The 27,903-nt window shown below is 39.5% G+C and overlaps 1 protein-coding gene across 1 annotated transcript in view; it reads left to right on the top strand.

Annotated features, from left to right (window-relative positions):
* The window catches only part of LOC122788885 (pulmonary surfactant-associated protein D-like), a 440,824-nt gene that overhangs the window by 286,382 nt on the left and 126,539 nt on the right, over nt 1-27,903 (top strand). The window contains exon 6 of the mRNA XM_044055828.1: nt 24,517-24,579. Within this exon, the coding sequence (XP_043911763.1) occupies nt 24,517-24,579 (63 nt within the window). The remainder of the gene's footprint in view (nt 1-24,516; nt 24,580-27,903) is intronic.

The following is a 27,903-nucleotide window of genomic DNA, read 5'->3' as shown; positions in this document are numbered from 1 at the left end:
CTCATCAATGGCCTTAGTCACACTTTCAAAGAAATCCACCAGATTTAACAGCAGGATCTGCCCTTCATGAAGCCAAATTGGGTAGGATCCAGGCTTTGGAGGTCACCTATGTCTTTACTTATGAGGTCCATAATGATACATTCCATGGCCTTACAGACGAGGCTGGTCAGACTTGGGAATAACTGTAGCTGTTCTCCATTCCACAGGAACAAAGCCTGTGGTTAGGCTATGATTAAAAAGTCTACTTAGTGGTGATGCTAGTTCATGTTTTAGTCTGTTTAGAAGACAGCCTGGAATGTCTTCTGGTCCCATAGAGGCTGTGTTCTTTGCCTTGGACAGAGCTTTGAGGACCCGGTCTTAAAATATGTAAGGTGGGGGGAAGTTTGGGGGAGGGTTTGTTGTAAGTTAGGAGGGGATAAGGGAGTGAAATTTTCAACAAACCTATCCACTAGCAGGTTTGCTATCTCTGTGGGGTCAGTGTGTATGATAGAGTTGTCCATCAGTTCTGCACATGCTTGGGTCCTACCCTTTAGGTTACATACATAGCTGTAAAAGGTCTTAAGGTTATCCTTGGCAGTACTTGCTAGCTTTGTCTCAAAGGAGCTCTTGGAGGATTTGACAAGTTGTCTTATTTGCCTGTTAAGGCTGAGGAGGGTGTTTTTCCATTGTTGGGTCCTTGTCTTTGTTTTCTTGGACAGCAATTTTTTTGCATTTATTGTAGAGTTTGCTGTTAGACCAGATGGCTTAGTGTTTAAGGTATTCACCTCCAATGCACAAGATACAAGGTTCAGTCCTGACCTCCGACCAATGCCTGTTTGGAGTTTGCATGTTCTCCCTGTGTCTCCGTGGTGGGGTTTCTCCCATGTCTGAAAAACATGCAGAGTGTTTCCATCTCAAACTCACCAATGAATGGAGCTGTGGGCAGCAGCACAGACTCTACATGGTGCCCTATTGGGGGAAGAATTCTACAGACCAACTGCATTGGGCATCTACTGTGGTGCGCAGTATCCTCACGATAGGAAAACATGGATCACAGACTGCACACCGTGGCAGGGCTAGCCACTCGATGGTGTAAAATATGGCTCTAGGTGATTCGGTCATGCTGACTAATGTCGCCAGAAATGGGCATGGGTAGTTACCGGTGATAAGTATGGTGAGGACCCGGCCTACTTTGACCCACGCCAGGGGCCCTTGCTAACTGTGGGAGGGGTAGTGCCCCTATTGGCCAGTGTGTGCCCGCCATAAAGCCCAGCAGCCCTGGGTCAATAAGCTACGGGCTGGCCGGTGTCTAGTTGCCTGATGCTGGACATCCTATTTATCCAAAATGAGATGGGAGGGCAGTGCAGCAAAGCCACTTGGCTTGGGATCCAGAGTCTACTACTCATGGAGGGCAGGCTAGAAATGGTGTAGGAATTATGGTGAGAGAGAGGCTTCAGATGGCAGTAAGGGATATCATCAGAATTAGTGACAGACTCATGGCAGTCACACTCCAGTGTAATGATAGGGCAGTATTCATAATCTCAGCCTATGCCCCACAGCAAGGTTGGGATAGTGAGGAATAGAGTGCATTCAGACAGCAGTTGCAGGACCTACTAGATAAAGCAGGACATCATGAATTGGTGTTGATAATGGGTGACTTGAATGCACATCAGGACAGACAAAACAGGATATGAGGACTGCCTGGGTCCACATGGGTGGAGCAACAGGAATAAAGAAGGAGAAGTCATTCTAGAATGGTTTGATAGTAGCCAACACATGGTTCAGAAAGAGAGACAGTCACAAGATCACATACAAAAGTAGTCAACATGCAACTCAGGTAGACTTCCTCCTAGTAAGGAAAAGGCACTGGGGTAGAATCCATGATTGCAAAGTCATCCCCAGTGAAACAGTCAGCCACAATCAGCTGCAAACAGTTGTCAGAGAAGGCTCTAAGGTCAACAGAGACCAGGCTGAAGACCTGGAAGTTGACTGGAGAGAAAGTACAACAGTTCAAGGAATTACTCAGAGCTCTAGTACCCCAAGAAGAGGAGGAAATGGGTGGAGTTGAAGAAGAGTGGCAGCGCCTTAAATCAGCATGTGTTAGACTACAGAAAATATATATGTGGCTGAGCCAGGTATGGAAATAAAGTACATCAGAAAAGCTGGTGGTGGAATGCAGAAGTCCAGGAAGTCATCAAAAGAATGAAGGATGCAGGAAGAAGTGGGAGACAGAAAAGACTCACCAGGCTAGGAAGGACTACTGGTTGGCTAACAAAGAAGCTAAGAAAGAAGTTGCAATAGCAAAGAAAAGGGTATTGGAGGCACTGTACTAACTTCTGGAAAGTGACTCAGTAAGGGGCACAAAGAAACTATATCAGGTTGCAAGGCAAAGACAGAAAGATAAAGAAGATAGTCAGACACCCTTCATAAGGGATGCCAGCAACAACCTGCTCACCAGTCCATAGGACATCAAAAGTAGATGGAAGGAGTATTTCCAGCAGCTTCTGAATGAAGAAAACTCCACAGAAGCTGTACTGCCCCACAAACAGCCCACGATGAGAGGAGAAGAAGATGAACCCACCCTAGAAGAAGTAAGAACAGCACTAAGGAAGATTAAGTCAGGGAAAGCAGCAGGCTCAGATGAGGTCACAGCAGACATGATAAAGATGCTGGGTGAGCGTACTAACAGCAGTGTGGAGAGAAAGGCGTATACCAGATGACTGGAGAATAAGCATACTCATGCGAATGTACAAGAATAAAGGGGACATCCACAACTGTGGGCAGTACAGATACATCAAACTCCTATCACATTGCATGAAAGTTCTGGAGAGGGTGATTGATAAACGGATACGCAGAGTAGTACAATGCAAGATGGGAGATGAGCAGTTTGAATTCAGATCAGGATGTAGCACAATTGACCCGATGTTTGCATTGAGACAGATACTTGAAAAAAAGCTAAAGGTGAGGAGAGAGTCCATCTGGGCATTCCTAGACTTGGAGAAAGCATATGACATGGTCCCAAGAAAACTGATCTGGGCAGTACTGCAGTGGTTTGAAGTCCCAGAAACATTGGTAGAATTAGTGCAGGCTATATACAAGGACCCAATGACTCAAGTAAGAACAGTGTTCAGCCTCACAGAGGGGTTCCCAGTGGGTGTGGGTGTACATCAGGGTTCAGTTCTGAGCCCACTGCTGTTCTTACTGGTGATGGATTACATTAGCAAATAGGTTGGAGGGGACGGACCAACAAAGCTGCTGTATGCGGATGATGTAGCAGTACAGGCAGACTCTGAACAAGAACTTCAGCAAAGGACAGGAAAATGGAATGCAAGTCTGAAGGCACATGGGATGAAACTAAGCACAGATAAAATGGTGGTAATGTCAGCAAATTGGGGAAATCAGAAGAATCTCAGAATAGAGATGGAAGGGAAGATAGTGGAACAGGTAAACAGCTTGAAGTATCTGGGAGGGGTAGTTGAGGAGAAGGGTAGTCTGAATGAAGAGGTTAAAGCTAGAATCAGAGGGGCTGCAGCCAACTGGCATAGAGTATCAAGTGTGGTCTATGACAGAAGAATACCAAAGAAGCTGAAAATTAAGGTGTACAAGGCAGTGGTGCGACCAGTACTACTGTATGGTACAGAAACCTGGGTAGTAAAAGCAGAACAGTTGAAGAAGCTAGAGGTGATAGAAATGAAGTACCTGAGAAAGGTGGTAAGATGCACACTGTGGGACAGGCGAAGGAATGATGACATAAGAGCAAAATCCAAAGTAGCTGCATTTGCAGAAAACATCAAAGAGAACAGATTATGGTGGTTTGGGCACATGTGTAGAAAAGCAGAAGACAATCTGGTGAGGAAGATTTGGAACAGATAGGAAGAACATAAGAGGAAGTGAGGACATCCAGCAAAGAGGTGGATGGATTGTGTGAAAGAAGATCAGCGACAGTTGATGGTGGGATAATGGAAATCCCCCATAACCAGTATATTCTGTAAAATTTGGATTGTCTTCAGTTTGGTTAAGTAGGGTTCATGGGTGTTGTGACTCATGGAGGGGGCTCTGTAACTGGCTAGGACTTGAATGGGGGTCTTACCCACTGTAACCTGGACCTGGAGTAACTCCATGGAGTTGTCTAGTCAAACTAGATGTGAGGTGAATTTATCTCTAATATAGATTGAAACACCACCTCCTTTGGTTTTCACACATTCATTTTGTGGTCTAAAGGTCTGGAAGGCATTGTAGACTTGCAGGGCTGGGATACTGTCTGAGGTCTTAAAACAAGGTTTCTGTGACTGCACAGACATCTACATCTCCTAGTAATAGAAGTGCTTTCAGGGAGTGCGATTTTTGGTTTAAACTCCTAGCATTTAGTAGCATGAGCCTTATTTTGTTCTAATTGGTTAATTTCATGTCAGTGGTGTTGTTTTCGAGACCTTGCCTAAATAAATCACTATGGGGGAGACAAGATCCTTTGCCAGCAGCTGAAAGCCTAGGGGTGTCAAGTGCCAACCGTCTCTGGCAAAGCAGCAAGGTTTGTTGACCATGGCTTCCCAGGTAGACAGGAACTAGATCCCCCTGGAACGACACCAAAAACTTAGCCAATTATTGAAATCAATCATTTTTTGTTTATGCTGTGGCATCATTTTAGGTGAGGGTAGTATGCTGCTCAAGGCTAGGGACATACCTGCTTGGGACACATACTCATTGAGTTCGACCATGTCTCTCTTCATATAGTCCAGTGAGGTACATCTCAGGTCATTTACACTAACATGAATTATGACAGAGTCATAATGGTACTTGCTGCTGAGAGACCTGAGTACATGCGTGATCTGGCGAATCTTGACACCAGACAGGCAGCTGACCTTGACATTCTCCTTGTCCAACCTGGTGAGGTGGACATCTGTGTACCTCACTATTGAGTCTCCAATGACAAGAAAACTTGTTTTTTGAAGTGTTACATCTTATGGGCTTGGTGGTGTTGCTATGTGTCATGGGTGCTGTGGAGACTGTGTTAGCTGTAGCAGACTTGTGTTTTGGAGGTCTCTGGTGTTTTGGTATGTTTTTCAAGAGAATCTCCATGTATGTATTTGATGCATACTATGTGTATGAGTAGTGGTACTCTGTGAATATGTAGCGGTGGGTGAGTTGACAACCTTCTCTGTGTTACAGTTTTGAATGAGAGAGATCATGGATTCCAGATTCATGGTGTAAATACATCTCTCGTACTCTGTACTAGACTGTGTTATTAGTAGAGGGTTGTCTGTGTACATGAGGCAATTGTTACACTGCCTCAAGAGACCCAAGTCAACAAGGTTGGCAGGAGAAACAAGGGTAGTCTAACTGTCCATAATGCTAGGTTGAATACTGTTGTCACTAGGAGTGGCTTTTCAGAAACCATCACAGAGGAGTTCGGCAAATGGATATTTCTGCCTGGGTTTTAAGGGAAAATTTGTTGAATTTAACTGTCTGGCTTTGGCGCACAATTGTGAGGTAGTGCACTGTGCTGCATGATGTGCAAACAAGCAGAAACCTGCTCAGATGCAGGGCCTAAATACAAGAAGCTAAAACTTGGAAAAAAAAAAATAACAAAATTCTAAAGGACCAATGAGGATGCTTATTCCAAGCCCTAGACTTGCCTCCCTTTATTAGTCAGGTGCCAATCAAACACAATTCTCTCACAAAAGTGCAGATAGCCTGGAAAATGTACTGAGAACAAACAAACCATTACAAACAGTTCCAGAAGCAGCAGGCCTGGATATGGACTATCCTACAGCTACTAGCTACCCTAGTTTCAGTGGGAAACATTAAAGAATATTTAGCACAGCAGAAAAATAGCAGTGAGACACTGAAAAAATTTTAAAACAGCAGAAAATCAACCAGGAGGCACTACAGAATGATTTAAACAGTTAACAGATTAGTTACTTCAGTACTGATTGATGGGGGAAACCAGAGCAGGCAGAACAGATAGCTTTAAAACAGTGAAAAAATACCAGTAAATAATTAAGAAACAGTGGAAACTGTATTGTTTAATTTCTTTTAGTAAAAAAATATGTGTTTATTTGTTTACTCTCAAAAACAAGTGACTGATCATTTATTAATTTATATAAAAGATGACCAAACTATATGAATTATGACTGCTGGCATCTACCGTTGATAAACAGACCACTGAGCTAAAGCTAAGAAAAGATTTTATGTTATAATTATCTTGTTTTTAATTATGGGTTGGTAACTAATAACACTGGTGTGCCATACTGTTTTGGCTGTAGCAGTGACTACCATAAAAGACGAAAGAGTTGCAGAACTGTAAACTATTACTAATAGATGCATAGCTGGCTCAACCAATGCCCTGTGACAGTTAAATGAGCTCATTCCCCCACCCCTTTCTTCAAAAAAAAAAAAAACAGACTTCTGTAAAACTACATAATGCTGTTAGGATTCCTGCACACCATTCCCTGTCCACACACCCTCCCACTCCAATTTTCAGTGCAAGAACAAAAAACACCACTTTTGATTTTTCTTTTAAACTGTAGCAAGCAGGTGCTATAGTTTATACCCCACACAGCATTCAGGTTTTAGTTAAAAAAAAATTAAAAAAAAAATCTACTTTTAAACTATAGCAAACTGCCTACTACAATGAAGCAAGCAGTTGCAACAGTTTAAATTACACTGGGAGTGCTACAGCACCAAGATTTGAATGCAAATGCATTTAAAAGTGGATATGCATTAAAGAGTGATTGGGATTGGACATTTGCATCCCCCAACATTTAGTGCCTGGGGCAGTTGCCTCCTTCACCCCACCCTAGCTATGCTACTGATCAATAGCCTCTCCTGTAAATTATTGTGTGCTTGTGTGAATGCAATAACTCTGTCATTTTACAGTAACATTTAGTATGAATAAAATAGCACTATAAGGCAATGACCTCAGATTGAGGCGGGGAGGGCCTCAGAAGCCAGCATTCATAACCTTGCTTTGTGGCTGTTACTGTGAATATTATTTGAGTATGACTGGTATAGGCCATATCTCAAAGCAGCAGAGTTTGATTTGCCAGACACTGTTAAGGCCAAACATCCAAGATCTATTTACTGCCCTTTTTATAATTATGCATACTTTCTTATATATTTATATGTATTTATTTTGTGCTTTTTTTGTTTTGTTTTATTTTCTGTACTTATTATGGAAAATGATGTGGAAGACAGAACCATAGCCCTACTCTGACAAAATGCTTGCAGAGATGTGAATGTTGTAAATGGATTTATTTAGCTTGCAAAACAGTCTTGTCACTAAATATGTGTGCACTTTGGCAGCCATAATGTAAATATAAAGAGGTATACATTACATAGCGGTTATTTTATTTTTTCAGTGAAAAAAGCTGACATGCAAAATGAGCTCTGAAGAATATGTCAAAATGTCAGTGGCCTAACTCATCAAAACATTTCAAAGCACTGCTGGTCAGAACAAGGAATAGTTAATAGCTGATTTTTGCATAGTTAATGTTCAGTTCACTGAACATAGGTATAACCTGGCAGGGATTACATTTCTACAACATGCAGAACTGCAGATGACCTCAAAACACAGATTTTTACCAGCAGTACAAACCAACAATAAGGCTGTGAGCCGTCAGCCTCTTAGTATGGGAGGTTGTCAAGTGAACGCGAACAGCCCTATTAACAACTTGGGAGTTCACCATGTACATGAACCTAGTAACAAGGCCATTGACAACGGCAGTAACTACTTGGATCTTCCAGTACTTGGTGCTTGGCTAGCGGACACGTTCACCTTTACACCTCTCACTTCTTCAAATGATATACGGCCTGACGGCAATAGAAGTAACTCTTTAGACTTCAATTTAACATCTGACATTGTGGATAAACTTAAAAACCTTGACATTTTACTTGTGAAACTCAAGAAACTACAGCTAGAAATCTCGTATTTTCACGAGTGTTTGTCATGTAAGATTGTTCCTAAAGGGCTACGGCGCTCTCAGTTTCCAACAGGTACAGTTACTGACTCAGATTTTTACAAGGAAATGGTGACTTTGTTTGACCGGCAAGGCTTTGAATTACTCAAAGTCATGATTAAGCACTACACTATATGGGTTAATGAACTCACTATTAGGGTTATTGACTTAGACTCTAGCATTAAACATCACACTGAATTTGGTCGATATAAATACGAATATAGTCGTATTTTCACCAGTATCGACCAATACTTAGACAAACTTAAGAATAATAAAGTCAAAAAACTTGACCGCAACCTTAAAGTGTACAAAGGGAATACTGCATACCCTATCCTATCACCTGCACAAATTTGGCAGGGTTTTAACCATTCTCAGAATAGAGCTTCTGAGCATTCAGGGGAAAATGCAGACAGACAAGTGACTCAAAATGACAACTTGAGGTCTAATGCCAACAGTGCTTTTCATGATGAGAATCTGGTCTCAAACAACGACAACCCTCAGCCTCAAAATGAAGTCAGGAGAAGTGAAAGGTTACATAACCATAACCAACCACAGGGCAACCTTACACAACAGAATCTGAATTTTCGGGATGCTCACCAGATTGGAACCAGGCCCAAACAACAGAACAACTTAGGCTAAAGCAGGGCAAACAAGCAGAGGTCCAAGACATACATGACTTAATCAACATTAACTGTGTAGTACACAGAGACTTAGATGCTTCTGTTAATCTCCCTATGCTGTTTGATGGTAACATTGTTCTTGATAATCACAATCTTCATTTAGTGAACAACAACTTCCACCTCACTGACAATAGGTTACTTCGCAGTGATGTGGAGCTGTATGATGGCACCTCTAATTATGTCAAAGTAGATAATAGTGTTATTAGTAGTGAGGTAACTAAGCCTGATATTATTATTAACGCCACAGGTGATTTTAAAGTGTATAACTTTTCTTCTGTTGCTATTTCTACTGACATTGTCAAATTCCTATCAAAAGGTTATACATACATTCCTGAACAGAAATTTGACTTGGTTAAGACTATCATTGATGTTAAGTTATTTTCACGGAAATTGAACTTCAATTTAATGATGGGTGCCAGTGATGATAGAACCGACACTGAACCATTTAGAATTGCCAGTACATGCAATCATCCCTTGCACCCACTAGTACAGATTTTTGAGCAGATGTGTGAGTTAGATATCAGGCAAGGGGCTAAGTATACTCACAAGTCTAATAGGAATGACTATATTAGTAACATTGAACGTGAACATCTTGAATATATCCGAGCGCAGGATATACGTATCTGCAAACCTGACAAGGGCGGTGGGTTGGTAATCTTTGACAACTTAGACTACCATGAACGTATGCTCCAACTCTTAGATAGTCCTTCATATTCGTCCAGTTCACTTTCTGAGGTCAATAGAGCATATAGATCTATAAAATGCAGCATAGAGGATATAGGTTCATAGGTTCATAGGTTGGTACTGGGCTATCTGCCCGAAGGCATATATTAGCTCAGTCACATTGTGCGGTATTCACCTCCCCTTTAGTAGTTCCCTAGACCCTTGTACTAGCAGCTAGTATCCTTGGCCCCTATCTAGTAGTGCTGTTGGTGTGATCCCGGTGTAAACTTTCTGTTACCCATCCACTCATCAAGGTTCCTCTTGAAGAGTGATAGTGAGGGGCACTGTCTTATGTAGATCGGGACCCTGTTCCATAGTAAGGGAAGTCTCTGTGAAGGGAATCTATCCCTCCAGCATGTTCTATTCATTGTTGTGTTGAGGTTTATATCCCTAGAGCGTGTAGCTCGAGTAGATTTGGTTTTGCTAAGATGGAGCATGTTCAACAATTCTGGGTTGGACATGGCTCTGTACATTAGATAGAGATCGCCTCTGAGAAGGCGGTATGCAACAGAGAACAGTTTTAGCTTTTTCAATCGTGCTGCATAGGGCAACTGTTTGAGGCCAGTAATCCGGTACCTCTGTGGTCTCTCCAGCTGCTGGAGATGTCTAGCCAGGTACATTCTAACTGGTGCATTGTACTCAATAATGGGTCTGATGAGGGAAGAGTAGAGGGGCACCATTACTTTCGTGATCAGATGGGTCACATAGAAGGATTTTCTAACCACTTTGGCAACATGGTTATCAAAGGAAAGCTGACTATCTACTTGGGTCCCTAGATCCCTTATTTCTTCTTCAGATTTCAGGGGACTACCTCCTATGTTGTAGTTTGCGGGTACTCTGTTTTTTCGATATGTTTATCAAAGGTAGGATTGAACAGAATATTTTTAACTATATGACCATCACTTATCCGGGGTTTCTGTACCTTTTTGGTATACCAAAAATTCATAAAAGTATAATTGACCCGGCAATGAGACCATTAGTAGATGATCGGGGCTCTCCTACCTACACATGCGCTAAGTTTGTGGATTCTATACTGCAGAAGTACCATGTTTTTGAAACTCAGATTTGCAAGGACTCATGGTCTTTTCTTGAGAAAATTAACAAGTTAGCATTTGACACCAGTAACAACTTCCTCGCGATCGACGTGAAGGACTTGTACACTTGTATACCTCATGATACTGGCATTAAATGGATCATTTTAGTGCTTAAGAAAAATGGAGCTACAAAAATGGAAATTTCTGTAGTCACTGAACTACTTGAAATAATCTTGTATAATACCTTTTTTATGTTTGGGGAGAACTTTTATTTGCAGAAAGTCGGTGTTGCCATGGGCTCCCCTTGTGGGGCAAGTATAGCCAATGCAGTCATGGCGCACTGGGAAACTGAGTATGTGTTTAAAAACTCTGAGTTAATGGAACATATAATGTTCTACACACGCTATTTGGACGACATTTTCATTTTAGTGAAAGGAGACGTCGCAATTAGCAATATGATGCTGGATAAATTTAACAACTCTACACATTTTCTGAGCTTCACTTCTTCTTACAGTGATGTAACAATAGCCTATTTAGACATCCTACTGTCAAAAAATAGTGAAGCGTCTAATTTTGTAGCTAACATCCATAGGAAAACTACATACTCAAATTCCTTCCTGCATTTTACAAGCTGTCACCCTAGCCATCAGAAACATTCAGTGATAAAAGGTCAACTTGTTAGAGCAGCCCGTATAGTGAGCCAGGACATTGACTTCCACAGGGAGTGTGAACTATTGAAGAATATGTTCACACATAGGGGATACCCCATAAAACTTCTTGATGAACTAGTTGAGGAAGTCACGGTTAAAAGACTTAATGGAACTTACAAACCTTTACTGACTATAAAACATTTCCAGTTGGACCAGGGTACTATCACTAACATACCAGCAGATGACTGCACGGTGAACCATTTGGCCAAGTTTAAACAGTTGGGCCCGAAACTTATTTTAACGTTCAACTTTCTTAGTAATCATTGCATTGAGAGTATTAAGAAAAATTGGGCATTATTCAAAAGCAACCCCTCTATAGGGACTAAGCTGGGCGACCACCCTATTGTCACTTTTAGAAGGGGTAAGAACTTAAAGTCATTGTTAGAATAACCTGCAGCCAACTTTACGAGAACTGCTGGCATGTATAAATGCCAAAGCTGCAATTATTGTAAGTACATCGTAGAGACCAAAAGAGTTACTTTGCAGAACCTCCAATGTAAAGTAAGGTGCAGGTTTAACTGTATCTCAAGAATGGTGGTATATTTGGCAGTGTGTCAGGGATGTCCTGCATTCTATGTTGGGAAAACTGAACGCAGGCTCCATAAACGCATCTATGAACACCAATATGCGATAACTAGGAATAAAATGGACAACGCACCTGCCAAACACATTTCTAAACACATGAACCACAGTTTCAAATTCCTAGCAATACATCAGGTGAATAACGATAGAAGAGGGGCACCCACACTTCTATTGTTAGAAGAGTTGGAACTAATTTGGCAAATTAAAATCAATGCTTGCACTTCCCCTGGACTCAATGAGTCATGCTCTATAAGCAGCGTCCTGAAACTGAAAAGCTTGAAAAGGTGACATTAAGACACTACGGTTAACCAATAACTTTGGTTCAACATTAATGAATTACACACATATTTATTGCATTATGTGCCTTATTTTCTATTTATTATTATTTTCATTGCACTTATGCACCTTGCCAATTTTTTATCTTCTTTGTTTTTAAGTTTCTGGTACGTTTTCTTTAGTGTGTTAGACACTTACCGCTCCAGCTATTCACGGAGGGTTTTGTATTAATGTTCATTCTGTGTTTATTTTAATTGATTTTAATCATTCACGTAACAGTTTCAAACAATTATTTTAATTGACTGTGCATTATGATTGGTTCACTACATTATTTCAAATGTATTTAAAGAAAGTTTTTAAAGATCGTTGCATGTCTGAAGAAGTCTGTACACAGGACAGACGAAAAGTGCTTCAATAAACATTTTTTTCTGGTGAACTTCAGCTTTTGGATTTTGCCTACTACTGCTAACCTTTGTTTGGGTACTTCATTGTTTTTTGCTGTTTACATTCTTAGTTTGTCCATAATGCTAGGTTGAACACTGTTGTCACTAGGGGTGGCTTTTCAGAAACGATCACAGAGGAGTTCGGCAAATGGATATTTCTGCCTGGGTTTTAAGGGAAAATTTATTGAATTAACTGTCTGGCTTTGGCACACAATTGTGAGGTAGTGCACTGTGCTGCATGATGTGCAAACAAGCAGAAACCTGCTCAGATGTACGGCCTAAATACAAGAAGCTAAAACTTGGGAAAAAAAAAACTAACAAAATTCTAAAGGACCAATGAGGATGCTTATTCCAAGCCCTAGACTTGCCTTCCTTTATCAGTCAGGTGCCAATGAAACACAGTTCTCTCACAAAAGTGCAGATAGCCTGGAAAATGTACTGAGAACAAACAGACCATTACAAACAGTTCCAGAAGCAGCAGGCCTGGATATGGACTATGCTACAGCTACTAGCTACCCTAGTTTCAGTGGGAAACATTAACGAATATTTAGCACAGCAGAAAAATAGCAGTGAGACACTGAAAAAATGTTAAAACAGCAGAAAATCAACCAGGAGGCACTAAAGAATTATTTAAACAGTTAACAGATTAATTAATTCAGTACTGATTGGTGGGGGAAACCAGAGCAGGCAGAACAGATAGCTTTAAAACAGTAAAAAATACCAGTAAATAATTAAGAAACAGTGGAAACTGTATTGCTTAATTTCTTTTAGTAAAAAAAAAATGTGTTTATTTGTTTACTCTCAAAAACAAGTGACTGATCATTTATTAATTGATATAAAAGATGACCAAACTATATGAATTATGACTGCTGGCATATACCGTTGATAAACAGACCACTGAACTAAAGCTAAGAAAAGATTTTATGTTATAATTATCTTGTTTTTAATTATGGGTTGGTAACTAATAACACTGGTTTGCCATACTGTTTTGGCTGTAGCAGTGACTACCATAAAAGAAGAAAGAGTTGCAGAACTGTAAACTATTACTAGTAGAGGTATAGCTGGCTCAACCAATGCCCTGTGCCAGTTAAATGAGCTCATTCCCCCACCCCTTTCTTAAAAAAAAAACAAAAAAAAAAAACAGACTTCTGTAAAACTACATAATGCTGTTAGGCTTCCTGCACACCATCCCCTGTCCACCCCCCCCACTCCAATTTTCAGTGCAAGAGCAAAAAACACCACTTTTGCTTTTTCTTTTAAACTGTAGCAAGCAGGCGCTATAGTTTATACCCCACACAGCACTCAGGTTTTAGTTAAAAAAAAAAAAAAAAAAATCTACTTTTAAACTATAGCAAACTGCCTACTACAATGAAGCAAGCAGTTGCAACAGTTTAAATTACACTGGGAGTGCTACAGCACCAAGATTTGAATGCAAATGCAATACCGGCTTTTAAAAGTGGATATGCATTAAAGAGTGATTGGGATTGGACATTTGCATCCCCCAACATTTAGTGCTCTGGACAGTTGCCTCCTTCACCCCACTCTAGCTATGCTACTGATCAATAACCTCTCCTGTAAATTATTGTGTGCTTGTGTGAATGCAATAACTCTGTCATTTTACAGTAACATTTAGTATGAATAAAATAGCACTATAAGGCAATGACCTCAGATTGAGGCAGGGAGGGCCTGAGAAGCCAGTATTCATAACCTTGCTTTGTGGCTAATACTGTGAATATTATTTGAGTATGACTGGTATAGGCCATATCTCAAAGCAGCAGAGTTTGATTTGCCAGACACTGCTAAGGCCAAACATCCAAGATCTATTTACTGCCCTTTTTATAATTATGCATACTTTCTTATATATTTATATGTATTTATTTTGTGCTTTATTTGTTTTGTTTTATTTTCTGTACTTATTATGGAAAATGATGTGGAAGACAGAACCATAGCCCTACTCTGACAAAATGCTTGCAGAGATGTGAATGTTGTAAATGGATTTATTTAGCTTGCAAAACAGTCTTGTCACTAAAGATGTGTGCACTTTGGCAGCCATAATGTAAATATAAAGAGGTAAACATTACATAACGGTTATTTTATTTTTTCAGTGAAAAAAGCTGACATGCAAAATGAGCTCTGAAGAGTATGTCAAAATGTCAGTGGCCTAACTCATCAAAACATTTCAAAGCACTGCTGGTCAGAACAAGGAAGAGTTAATAGACGATTTTTGCATAGTTAATGTTCAGTTCACTGAACATAGCTATAACCTGGCAGGGATTACATTTCTACAACATGCAGAACTGCAGATTACCTCAAAACACAGATTTAACTGAGGAAGCTTTCAGCCTTTTGCATATTAGGGCCCTGTTCCTGTGAAACCTACTTCTCCAGTGACTGATGATGTCTGTGGATTGATAGATCAGAACTAAATGAATTCCTCCCATGAGAAAATGGAGCCCCTCCTATCCAGGATGTATAGGAGTGCTGGCATTGAAACCTAGATCAGTACTAAATGAATTCCTCCATATAAATAAATGTATTTCTTTACTATTGTTCAGGCTTTTGAATGCATATATAATCAGAACCAAACAGAGAAGAAATCATAGGTTCATAGGTAAGTACTAGGCTATCGGCCCAAGGGCCTAAGTAAGCCTAGCCAACAAGGTTCCCTGGCTTATGCCACCCAAAAAAGTTAATTTCATTTGCCCTTGTTGAGCAGAGCCACAGAAGTGTTCCCCGGGGTGTATTTCCTTTTTCCCATCCACTCATCAAGATTTTTTTTGAAGAGTGCTAATGAGGAACTTCGCTTGACATAGATGGGAAGCTTGTTCCAGTGTTTGGGAAGTCTCTGGGACAGGAATCTATCCCTCCAGCATGTGCTGTTAATTGTGATGACAAGGTTTAGGTCCCTAGGGCATGTAGCATGGAGGGATTGGGATTTCCTTAGGTGTAGCATGTCCAACAGCTCTGGGTTTGACATAGCTTTATATGTTAGGCAGAGATTTCCTCAGAGTAGGCAATATGCTACAGAGTAAAGCTGGACTTTTTAGAGACGGCCAGTGTAGGGCATCTGTTTGAGGCCAGGAATCCTCTATGTGAGATACTTCTGTGGCCTTTCCAGCTGCTGCAGATGTCTTGTGATTTACGTTCCAAAAGGGACGTTGTACTCTATAATGGGTCTAATGAGTGCCGAGTACAGGGGAACAATGACCTCTTTTTTCCTGGATGAGAACCCTTTTGTGATGAGGTGTGCCACATAGAAGGATTTCCTGACTACTTTGGCGATGTGATTATCAAAGGAGAGACTACTGTCCACCTGGGTCCCAAGGTCTCTCATCACACATTCAGCATTAAGTAGACTGCCATCTATGTGGCAGTTCATGGGTACAGAGTTTTTACCAAAGGGGATGACAATGCACTTTTTGGCATTGAGATTGAGGCCATGCCTCTGACACCAGGCATCTGTCTCAGTGAGGTCCTTCTGTAGGATGTCCACATCATTTGGGGACTCGACTATGGCTCCCTAGTTTGCAGTCATCTTTGAACTTCATTAGCCAGAGGCCTTCTGTGTTAGCCTGTACTTCAGAGAAGTAGATACCAAACAGGAGAGGTCCCAGGACTGAACCCTGTGGTACTCCACTTGTCACTGGTTTGAAGTCAGATTTGGAGTCTGCAACTTTTACAGTGTGGGTTCTGTCAGTGAGCCATTTGGCAACCCATCTTGTGACATAGGGATTTATACCTAGTTTACTGAGTTTAGCCATAATTCCAGAATGGTGGATGGTGTCAAAAGCCTTGGGAAGGTCAAGATCACTGTGTGAACCACACTACACTTGTCTACGGATTTGGTGACTGCCTCAAAGAAGTTGATCAGGTTCAGAAGGCATGATCTGCCTTTCACAAACTTGAACTGGGTGGGGTCCTGAGTTTGGAGGTTACCAATGTCTGTTTATGAGTTCCATGATGAAAGGTTCCATAAACTTGCAGACCAGGCTCGTCAGGCTAATAGGGCGATAGTTCCCAGGATCAGTGGTGGCTCCCCCTTTGTGGAGTGGGATCAGTGTTGTGCTTGTTACTTATAAAAGTAATAAGTTACTATTACTAGTTACTTTTAAGTGAAAGTAATATGTTACTCTTACTTATTACTTTTCTGAAAAAACTTATACTAGTTACTAACTAAAGTAACTAGTTACTGTTGAGTTACTTTTACTTAAGTATAGTTGATCAATTCTCATGTTCAGATTTACTCACATAGTATTTGTGTGTGAGGAATACATGCTTACCGCACCTGAATACGAGTGTATTAAAGTGGTATACACAGTGTTACAATAATGATGAATAGCATTTTACAGTTTACAAAGTCCCACAGGCTAGTCTTTATAGTCAGAAAGTCGTAATGTAATACTTAAACCAAAGTATGCACAGCCTGGAACACAAGACCCATAAGTTACAACCAGTCAAATTTTCAACAATGTACATTAGGCTAATCTGCTAAAACAAATGCTGAAGACAGAAAAATGCTTAAAGGAAATGTCATACAAGTCTAACAACACTGTTAAAGCAACAACGTCAGCCAAAATATCACTTTATTCACAATGACTACACATTTCTGTTAGCTCAAAGAAGGAGCAACTTTTCAAAGTGGTCTTCAGTGAGTCTGTTTCTTCTTGCAGTCAGCACCTGTTCACCAAGACTGAACAGGCATTCAACAGATGCACTAGATGGCAGAGCTGTATTAGTGTTCAGAAATATCTTCTTGACTATAGGGTAATTGTTGAGAGAAGATATTTCTCTGGAAGGGTCAGCCAGATACATGTCCATCTGAGAAGATATGCTGACATTGGCTGGTGCTGACTCTTTGAAGCTGAAGAAGCTGTCTTCTAATGCAGAATCTTCAGATGACCCACATGCAGGTTTACCCAGTTTCTGCATGGCATCAAGGAGCAGAGCCTTGCCTCTGAGTTTCTGCTCTTCAGTGTCTGGATAAGGTCATGGATAAGGTTTTAAATCCTTCAGATCACTGGTAAAGAAATGCATGCCATTACTAAGATGAATTACTCTGAATATGTGGACTATTTAAAAGTTCAGTGCTATGTGAATCTTAAACATTGACTCGTTAAGCTTACAGACAAAAGTTTAGAGAAGAAAAACAAGTGGACAAAAACCAAAAAAACCCCACAAACTAACAAAAAAGGTCTCAGGTCTGAGGAAGCTGAGTGGAATAAAACTTGACAAAAGCACTAATTATTACTGGGGAATTTCTGTTGTCTGACTTTTTTTCTTGTTTTTCAAAAATACAAGTGGAACAGAAGTGCCAGTTAGCTCATCGCAGAACTAAGGCAGTCCTTTAATATGTAGGTAAGCAGATGTGAAATTACTACTTCCTGAAAGGCTGGCAGACCTTATGATAAGAAAGCAAGAACACAGTACTTTGCCTAAAGATATAAGAATTTAGCTGACAGACAGGGTGTATATCTATGCCAAGGAGAGTGGTAGAAAGGCTGACTGCTATCTAACCAGCAGGCCGCAAATGTATAAGAAAGGGATACTTAACATCATCACAGGTATAAGAGACCATCTGGTAGACAGTCTAGGACATCAGATTCCAGAAGAAGAGTGGGAAGCCAATAACACCAGCTTTTATCATGGTCTTAAAGTTAAAGGTTTTTGTTGTAATAAATGTCATATGTACAGTACAAATGCTTACAACAACAATGTAGGGTAAAGTCACATGAGGCAGCAAACAGGAGACAAAGTAAGTTGTTTGGAGACAACTGCTGTTCCAAACTATTACAAGAGTCTATAGCCTGTGCTGGCTGAGGGAGAGCAAACTATTGCTAACAGTAACACAGGAAAAAATGTGGTTGTAAAAAAAGGGTCATTACTTGCCCGAGCAGTCTATGTCAGCTGGAGCCTAAGAGGGGCACCTTTTCATGTACTAATAGCCAGAGTTCACTTGAACTAGGAAGAGGAAAAGTAACACTCATGTATGCATGTTTAATGATGTTCCATCAAACTGTTTAATAGGAAATTATTTTGATGATGCAGTACCTTGTGAAAATTCAGTTACATGCAGCAAGGCACTGAAGACAAGCATCTGTGAATAGCAGCAGGTGAGATATCTAACCAGTGCCCAGTCAGTGCCCATGCCTTCATCAGAGGCTGGTAAAGAAAATGCATCATGGGAAGGGCTAGGTATCAGCAGCAGGCCTGAATCTGAGCCACAGATGCCAAAATGACTTCTTTTGAAATGTGCTACTTCAATGGAAGATTTAAATCATAGAAGCAAGTCTAAACTTGAGCCATCATTTTCAAAATATGCTATATTTCGTTTTGAGGGATAACACAGTAGAATCACAAAGAAGGCATTGAAACAGATTAAGCTCCTATATCCTTCCTTACAGAACTTGAGAGAGGCTGCCAAGGGGGTTCCCAATATTCAAAGTCTATGGGAATTCATGTGCTGGACAAGGTTTTAGAAATAGACTCTTGAAAAAGAGTTAGAGGAAGAAATGATACAGTAGTTGATAGTCCCGATGGCCTACTATAGGACACTTCTGGCCATAGCCCATGATATTCCTTTTTCAGGCCATATGTGCATAAAGTACAAAAAAAGGATGGTTACACAAAACTTAAATTAACTTGTATTGGAGATGATGTCACAAAGTGCTGCTAGACTTGAGCAATATCAATAGGTGGGCATGGCAGGGATAACAACAGGCTTCTTTGGCTCCTTTGGTGATCACAGAAGAGCCATTTGAAGAGGTAGCTATAGATGCTGTGGGGCCCCTTAGTATCTCTAGTACTATTTGTAAGAGGTCTGTCTGATGGAAATATAACATTCTACTTGATTTTCTGGGCAGATTCTTAAAATAGAGAATTGAAAATGCTCAGCTAGAAATTTTTATTAAGGCTGAGTTACCCAGGAAATATTGACAGATAGGGTACTAATTTTGCCTCAGACCTGCTGTCCTAGTTGTGGAGGTGTTTTCAGGTAAAGTACCTGCAGTTTAAATTTTTTATTGACAAAGAAAGTACCGTGGACTCCTTCATGGGTAAACTGGACTGAAAGACCTATGCTGAGTGTGCAACTCTCTGTGTTGATTCATCATAAGCCATTTCACCAGGAGTCAGGTGAAACAGCCCTCTCCTGGGAACTTTAGAGCTGGCAGCCATTTTCTGTCAGTGCTTATTCAGATGTTCTTGGATGTGACTCTTACAACCCTCCTGAAAAGGTAAGTTTATCTCTAATTTATTTTTGTTTTGCAAATTCTAGGCAGCATAGACATAAATCAGAAAATCTTTAGCTAGTGGCTAGGAATAATGATAGGCATTTGGATAATATTTGTCGAAATGCCATCTGACTGCTTAAAATGTTTTGTTTTGTGTTTCTTGCAAACCCACATATTTTATTTTTTTAAACAGAACTGCTTCATTTATTTTAGTAAAGCATTGTATATATTTCCTCCCAAAAGCACATGACTGACTATTTATTCATTGTTGTTGTAAAAGGTAATTGCACTGTCTGAGAGGTGACTGTTGGGATCCACCCCTGAGAAAGAAGGATGCTGCTTATTTAACACAATTATGAGATTTCATATTACTGCTGGTTCATTTTTAGGAGTAAACAAAAATTGAAAGAAAATATGTATATATGGAAACAATCACATATACCTACAAAGTATTCAAGGAAAGCATTAGTGCCCAGTTTAAAACATGTTGTGATAATTGGCCAAGATGTTCTCCAATTTAAATTGATATTGGTGTTATGGAGGGGGGGGGGAGTGTGGAATATAAAAACTGAAAGGAGCTAAAATCTAGCTACAGATGGAAGGATTAGACAAATCTAACACTGAGCCGTATCAAAGGACACTATTTGTTAAAAATGAAGCAAATCAGTGAGGAAACTAACATTTTAAGTGAGTTTTACAGATAGACTCTAGTTATTAAGATAATAAAAGAAGGCAGCATAGAACGTGGCAAGGAGAGACCAATAATTAAGAATACACTATGAACTACACCTGCAAAACTTAAAGAATGAATGAGTACATTTCCTATAGAAAGAATAGGGGAAGTATAGCCTGAACAGGGTGTTAATCTTCTCCCTTCTAAATCAATGAAGACAGACAGTCAGAATACCAAATTTACTGAACTGACTTCTCCATTTAAATGGACACATGATTCAAGCAACCAGTGTCTTACTCTTTGAGCATGTTACTTCTTAAAATACAGGTAAAAGATATGTTTGCATTCATCCCATGTATCTTATAAGAATTCAGTCTCAGGTGTCAATGCAAGTCCAACATATTCAGGAAATTTTCCCCACCTTCCATTCTTTGACACTTTCCTAAAATAAAAGATACAAATTTGTTAAAATATTCTCAAGTTAAGCTATATTTAGCAAAAGTAGTAAGAGAGTCTTTTTCCTTACTGCATAATAATGTTGGTAGATTTGTTTCTTCAAAGCATTTTCTGTTTTCTAATATAATAAGAGGGCATGCTAAACCAGTGGTAATGTATGCCACCCCTATGGCATTACAATCAAAATGACCCTTATAATAATATATGATGTCATTGTTACCTACTGTAATACATTTTATGTTGATATATTTACATTGTTTACATGCGGCACATTTATACATTTCTAATTACTGTTGTTTTGCAACCTTGTTATTATTATTATGTTTCAGTATGCCCTTCATATTTAAGCTAGCCTTAAAATGAAATTGGGTGTATGCTCTACGTTATCCAATAATCCCCCTTGACCTGAAACAAGTTCCAGTCCTTGTGTATAACATTCCTGATATTACAACTATCCCCTGATATTTGGGAGATACATGAATTTATGAAAATTAATTTTCAACCATCCTTTAATTGTTGCAAAGTGATCACTTCTTTTCTTCTCTACTTTATTTATTGCTTTTTCAATCAATTCTACCTGTTATTGCCTCTCTTTGAACATGTCACTGAACACTTTTACTTGTTATCATATAGCTTACCATCTGATGATGAAAGCCAAACAAATTAACATTTTAATATATTGTGTTTTAAGTGTATGTTCACTTCAATAATGGACATAAGAATTTTAAAACATTAGTATTCTATAGATTTTTTGCAGATTTGTTGGTTTTCAAATCTTTATATATAGAAATATCTGCAACGTTTATGCCTGTATCTGACACTTCATGAGTAAAAGTTAAAAAGTAAGTAATGTTCTCCAAAATGTAAAAAAAAAAAAAAATCCTTTAATGTGGGACTATCTTCCCTCCATACTATAAATATATTCTTTGTATCCTGAGCTGGACTTCCACTAATGTTCCCATTTGGGCAGATTAAATTTGCAAATGTAGGTGTTATAGCAGTTTCCTGGGCCAGACCTGATTTCTGCTTGTAACATTCATCTTCAAACATGAAACAGTTATTAGCTAGAATTATCTCTATACGATTCATATCATATCTGTTTCCTTTTGGGTGACATGCTCTGCATTCAATAGCATTTCTCTAAACCACACTATACCTGTGCCTTGTAGGATAAATGTAAACAAGTTTTTAATATCTGTCATTATCAACATGAAGTAATTCACCTGCTCCATAGATCTCAAAAGGTCTAATAAATGCAGCAAGTATCTTAAAACCTGTGGAAACTTACTTAATATCCCTTTTTGTTTACTATTCAAATAAAGTACTAAAGGTTCTGTCTTCCCACCCTTAGTGGAAATAATTGGTCTTAGAGGGTGTGTTCCCAATCTTTATGAACTTTAGTATGCCAAAAATATAAGCACTATTGGTTTTTGGACTGTTAAAAAGTTATAAGTGGTTCCAGTTGTATATTAATAAAAAAGTCATATATTATATTGCCTATCTTTATATGTGCTAAAACACCTTGTTCTTAGTGGTCCATATGTGTTTTCTTCATGCAACACACTAAACATTTTTGAAATATAAATCATAGAATCTGTAATTACAACCCCTCCTCCTTATGATTTTTTTTTTATTCTAATATCTGATTGTGGATAATTTCTTTAAATCCTCCCATTCTTCCTGCTTTAAGTTATATCATTTCTTCTTTTTATTCTCCAATAATGCTTGTATCTCAGATTCCACACATTTCTCAAACATTATCACTGCAGGGTTGAAAGGAAGGTTGTATATAATACATCTGTACATATATGGGGAATTAGTATTCCCCATTAAACAAACATGCAGAATTCAACTTTTTTAGTAAACAATTATAATTCCTTTAAACAATTGCTAATACTAGCCCTTTGACCTGGTAAAAATGTAAAACGTTTTTGTGAAAAGTATTGTATGAATGTCTGCTAAATCCACATTACTACAATTGTAGATAAACCCTGTTCATTTCCTTCCTTACTTGTATTAAAATAGTTTGTTCTAAATTTGTCCTCAACACTTACTATATTGTCATTCATACTGACTGGGCTAATCTTCCTTAGTCCAAGTAATTCTTTTTCCGTGGACCTTTTTATCTGCCTTTCATGTTTTTAAGTAGCCTGCCTGATGATTCTGCTGACAATTACCCTTTTGTTGCAGTCATTCTGACATCTTCAATGGTATGGTTTCTAAAAAATCAGCCTGTGTTGCATATGCTTCAAATTCATCTAGTGTGCCCAGAGGTACCTCATTGTTACTGTTTGACATCATTTTGAATCCATTTTTTTCTTGCCAGTATCTCCCTTTCTTGACCCGCACTATCCTGTTACTGGCTGAATGATATTGTTCCCTTGTAAAGACCATAGGCAGTGTGACTCACATGTTCTCAATCCCATTCTCTCTTATTTCTTAATCTTCCGCCTCTAATGTAAGACCATGATCCTCCAGTTCAGTGAAGATCGTACTGTATTCTATACTGTAGGATGGAATTAATAAATCCTTTATAATACTTTTATCCATGTTTAACACCTCCTGTCATAACTTTTCAATAACACAAAGCATTGTGATATAAAGTTTGGAAATGTAACAATCCTGAGTGCCTTTGGGATCACCTGCTCTTTTAAAAAAGCTGTGTCTAACTCAGACATTTGTGTTTATATATAATCTGGACAAAGTATCTGAATGTGTCATCAAGGTGGAGAATTCAAATGCTGGTAAGGAGTTTAATATTTTACCAAGATGTTTGCTAGGATAATTGACACTGTCTTATTGTAGTCTGTGCAGAGAACCTCTGCATAGATTCATTTGTTTTCAACATTTATATTTTCACTAATTATTCACTTTAGTAATTGTTCTCACTACTCCTCTACTTTGGGATACTTTGACCCACATCTTTTTTGTCCGCAAACCTTATTTTTTCAGTTGAATTGTTGACTTCACTCATAACATATTGAGCAGTTCTAGTAGTTCTTGTTATCAAAAGACATCTGCAAACCATTCTCAAACAGATCAGTGAGGCGAGCTCTTTATTAAAATTTTAAAACTTATGTTATAGAAAGTTATAGAGGTGGAGGGGAGAAACTGCCAAGGTTCTAACCAATAGTGTTAGGGTCCCAGAAACAATTAATTACCCTCCTCCTCTTCGTCCCACCAGAATAACCATAGCTACTAGCTCTATGATGGCTGAGACACTTGACCAAAACTAGCTGTTAAGTGTAACTTTTTAAAAATTGGCAAGAAAATATACATGAGTTAAATGCACATGGAGATCCTCCACTGTTGTGGCTAATGGCTTAGTAGATATATTGTCAGCCATAAGAACTCATATGGGATGGAAAACATGGAATTACAAGTTCCTGTACTATCTATGAGTGTAATGCTATAGATAGCAGCAGATTCAATAAATTACGAACACGTAAATCATGAGTAAATGCTTATATTGAAAACAAAATCATACTGCTATTTCAAGCTTGGTTTGAACTCCTTGCTTGTCATGTTTGGATCACAGAGGTTCACTCACAGAGAGCTCCATGCAGACTTCTTTATTTCACTCTCAATCTTCTTGTGCTGATGGAAAGTTTTTAGCCCATTTGCAGCATTTATTTTACTTGACCTTAAAATAGGGGACATTATCAAATATGTCAATAAAGGTGATGCTGTTTCTCTTTTCTGTAGGGCACTGACTATGGCAATAGGCTTGATAAGCTCATATTCCATGTAATTATAACAGAAACTTTTGCTTTTAGGTGCACCTTGTGACATGAGTCGTGTACTTGCGTTAGAAAAGCAACTTGCAACATTACAGCAAGGTAAGTGTGTTATGGTCAGGATTCCTATGTACTGCAAAGTATGGGTTATTGCATTATACAGTGTTTAACATTTGCAGTATATATATCTATATATAGATAGATAGATAGATATCTACTGATGAAAACTATATTGCTTTTATGAGTTACTATCTGGTGCATTTCTTGCAACAGCTGCAGAGTGCCAGGAATGTTGTTCTCTATGGGTCTACTTTATAACAGCGAATTATCAAAAGATCAAATGCTGTTATATCAACCCCTTAAAGTCAAAAACTAAAAAAAGAGAACAACCAGAACAGCGATTTCTTTCCCAGGGAAAGAAATCGCTGGGCCGGCTGTCCGGGTTGTGCTGTTTCCTCCACTGTAGTGCAATCTCAGAGTTGGTATATTTAAGTAGGGGGGGGTGGGGGGGGGTTGGGGAAGCCACCCCACTTAAAATAGTATTTATTGTGTTTTATTATTATTATTTTTTTTTGGGGGGGGCAGCCATTTCTTTCCCTGGGAAACAAATCGCTGTTCTGGTTGTGCGCTCATTTTAGTTTTTGACTTTAAGGGGTCGATATAACAGCGTTTGATCTTTTGATTGTTTGCTGTTATAATATAGACCCATTCTCTACAGAAAACAACTTGAAAGTGTTTTTTTCATGTAACACCTGTTCTCTTCCACCTGTGCTGATATCCGAGTAAACTTTCCCACACATCATAATTACACAAATTAACAAACTGCTGAGTATCCTGTCTTAATTGTCCAACAAAAACAATATTGACTTGTTTGATTCAATTTCAATAGCCATTTTGCAATATATTCTGTGTCTGGGTACAGCTTTTGAAATTTAATTTCTAGCCTAATATATGTCTCACATAGGTTCATAGGTTCATACTAGGCTATCTGCCCTAGGGCATTTATAAGCCTAGCCAGAATGTGTTTGGCTTTCGCCACCCATTTTAAATTTATTTTGCTATGCCCTTTTTCGAGGTTAGTATACTGTGCCTCTGTCTAACAGTGACACAGAAGTGATACCCGGGGTAAACCTACGATCTCCCATCCACTCATCAAGATTCCTCTTGAAGAGAGTCAATGAGGGACTCTGCCTAACCTGGACTGGGATTTTATTCCAGAGTGAAGGGAGCCTCTGGGTTATGAATCTGTCCCTCCAGCATGTCCTATTTATTTCAGTGCTGAGGTTCAAGTGGGATTTGGATTTTCTGAGGTGCAGCATGTCCATTAATTCCGGGTTGGACATGGCTTTATACATCAGGCACAGATCGCCTCTGAACAGGCGGTATGCCACTGAGTAGAGATGGAGTTTCTTTAACCGGGCAGCATATGGCATCTGTTTGAGCCCTTTGATCCTCTTGGTGAGGTACTTTTGGGGTCTTTCCAGTTGCTGCAGGTGTCTGGTAAGGTACATCCCAAAAGGGGCATTGTACTAAATTATGGGCCTGATGAGGGATGAGTAAAGAGGCACGATGACCTCCCCTGATCTAGATGTGAATCCCTTCATGATTAGGTGGGCTATATAAAAGGTTTTTCTAACCACTTTGGCCACATGGTTGTCAAATGAGAGATTGCTATAAACTTGGGTCCCCAGGTCCCTAATTACTTCTTCTGTACTTAATGGATTACCACCTATGTGGTAATTTGTGGGCACTTTGTTTTTGCCAAAGGGGATGATTATACACTTTTTGGCATTTAGCTTGAGGCCATGACTCTGGCACCAGTTGTCTGTTTCTATGAGGCCCTTTTGGAGGATGCTTGTGTCGACTGGAGAGTCGATTATGGCGCCCAGTTTGCAGTCATCTGCGAACTTGGTCAGCCACAGTCCTTCCATGTTGGCCTGTACCTCCGAGAAATATATACCGAACAAGAGAGGTCCCAGGACTGAGCCTTGTGGGACACCACTTGTAACTGGTTTGGAGTCTGACATGGCTCCAGCAATTCTATCCATGTGGGTTCTGTCCTTGAGCCAGTTTGCAATCCATCTAGTGACATAAGGGTTTATATTTAAGCTGGTGAGCTTATCTATAATGCCCGAGTGGGATATTTTATCGAAGGCTTTTGCGAGGTCCAGGTAGGCTGTGTGGACCACCTTCCCCTCGTCAATGGCCTTGGTGACTGTTTCAAAGAAATCAACCAGGTTTAAGAGGCAGGATCTGCCCTTAACAAAGCCGAACTGGGTAGGATCCAGTGTCTGTAGGTCCCCAATATCTTTATTTATGAGGTCCATGATGATCTTTTCCATAGCTTTGCAGACCAACCTAGTCAGGCTTATGGGGCAATAGTTTCCAGGATCCATTGAGGCACCACCTTTATGGAGAGGGACCACTGTTGCTGTACGCCACTCTTTGGGCACATATCCTGTAGTAAGGCTGAGATTGAACAGTAGTTTTATGTTTGGGTTTAGCTCTTCTTGGAGTTCATGTAGGAAGCAGCCCGGGACACCGTCTGGTCCCAATGATACTGTGTTTTTTGCTTTGGAGAGGACGGCTCTTACCTGAGCATCTGAGATGTCAGGGGGGCAGCACTCTGCTGGGATAGATATTTGCCCTTTTGGTGGGGAGGGGGGGAGAAGTGTGCGCTGAACCTGTCAGCTAGGATGTTGGCAATGTCTGTGGGTTCAGCGTATTTTTTGTCATTTTGGACTAATTCTGAGCATATCTGGGAATTACCACCCAGGTTCCTAACATAACTAAAGAAAGCCTTGTGATTATCCTTAGTGTCCTGTGCAATTTTTCTCTCGAAGCTGGCCTTAGACAATTTTATGAGTGCCCGTAGTTTTTTGCTAATACTGATCAGTGATGCTTTCCCTTTTTGGGATTTTGCTCTATCATTTAGTAGCTTCCTCCTTCTATTGTATAGTTTGTTTATGGCTGGGGTCCACCAGACAGGATGTCTGCCTTTGGATGATTGGGTCTTGGTTTTATTTGAGATCGCATGATCCATGCATTCCTGAAGGTGTTCATAGAATGCGTTTATAAAGGATAAAGGAGTTTATAATATACTGTAAAAGTAGAAAACGTTGCCTGAGCCCAACACAAACTTTTTTCTAGCTAGGACTCAAATGAGAAAGAATTTTTCTCACTTAAAACCCGAAGTCAAAGATCTTAAAGGATGATCTCAAAGTTACAATATAATCCTAGCATAGTATATTAATTTAGATTTACTCTCATGAGGAGAGTATAAAAAGGTATCCTTTTTGCCATGATTTTTGACTTATATTTAAATCCCCTAAAAAGAGCAGGCTTGTGCTCTAGCAGGACAGAAATGATTACAACACATGGGTTATGGCTGAAAGGGCTGAATCAACACTAAGCTTTTTTTTTAAT

This window comes from Protopterus annectens, chromosome 14.part0 (genome assembly GCF_019279795.1).
Source record: "Protopterus annectens isolate FY-2018-M chromosome 14.part0, PAN1.0, whole genome shotgun sequence".
Taxonomy (NCBI): domain Eukaryota; kingdom Metazoa; phylum Chordata; order Ceratodontiformes; family Protopteridae; genus Protopterus; species Protopterus annectens.
Note: the sequence above shows the minus strand (reverse complement) of the source record. Positions and strands in the feature narration are given on the sequence as shown.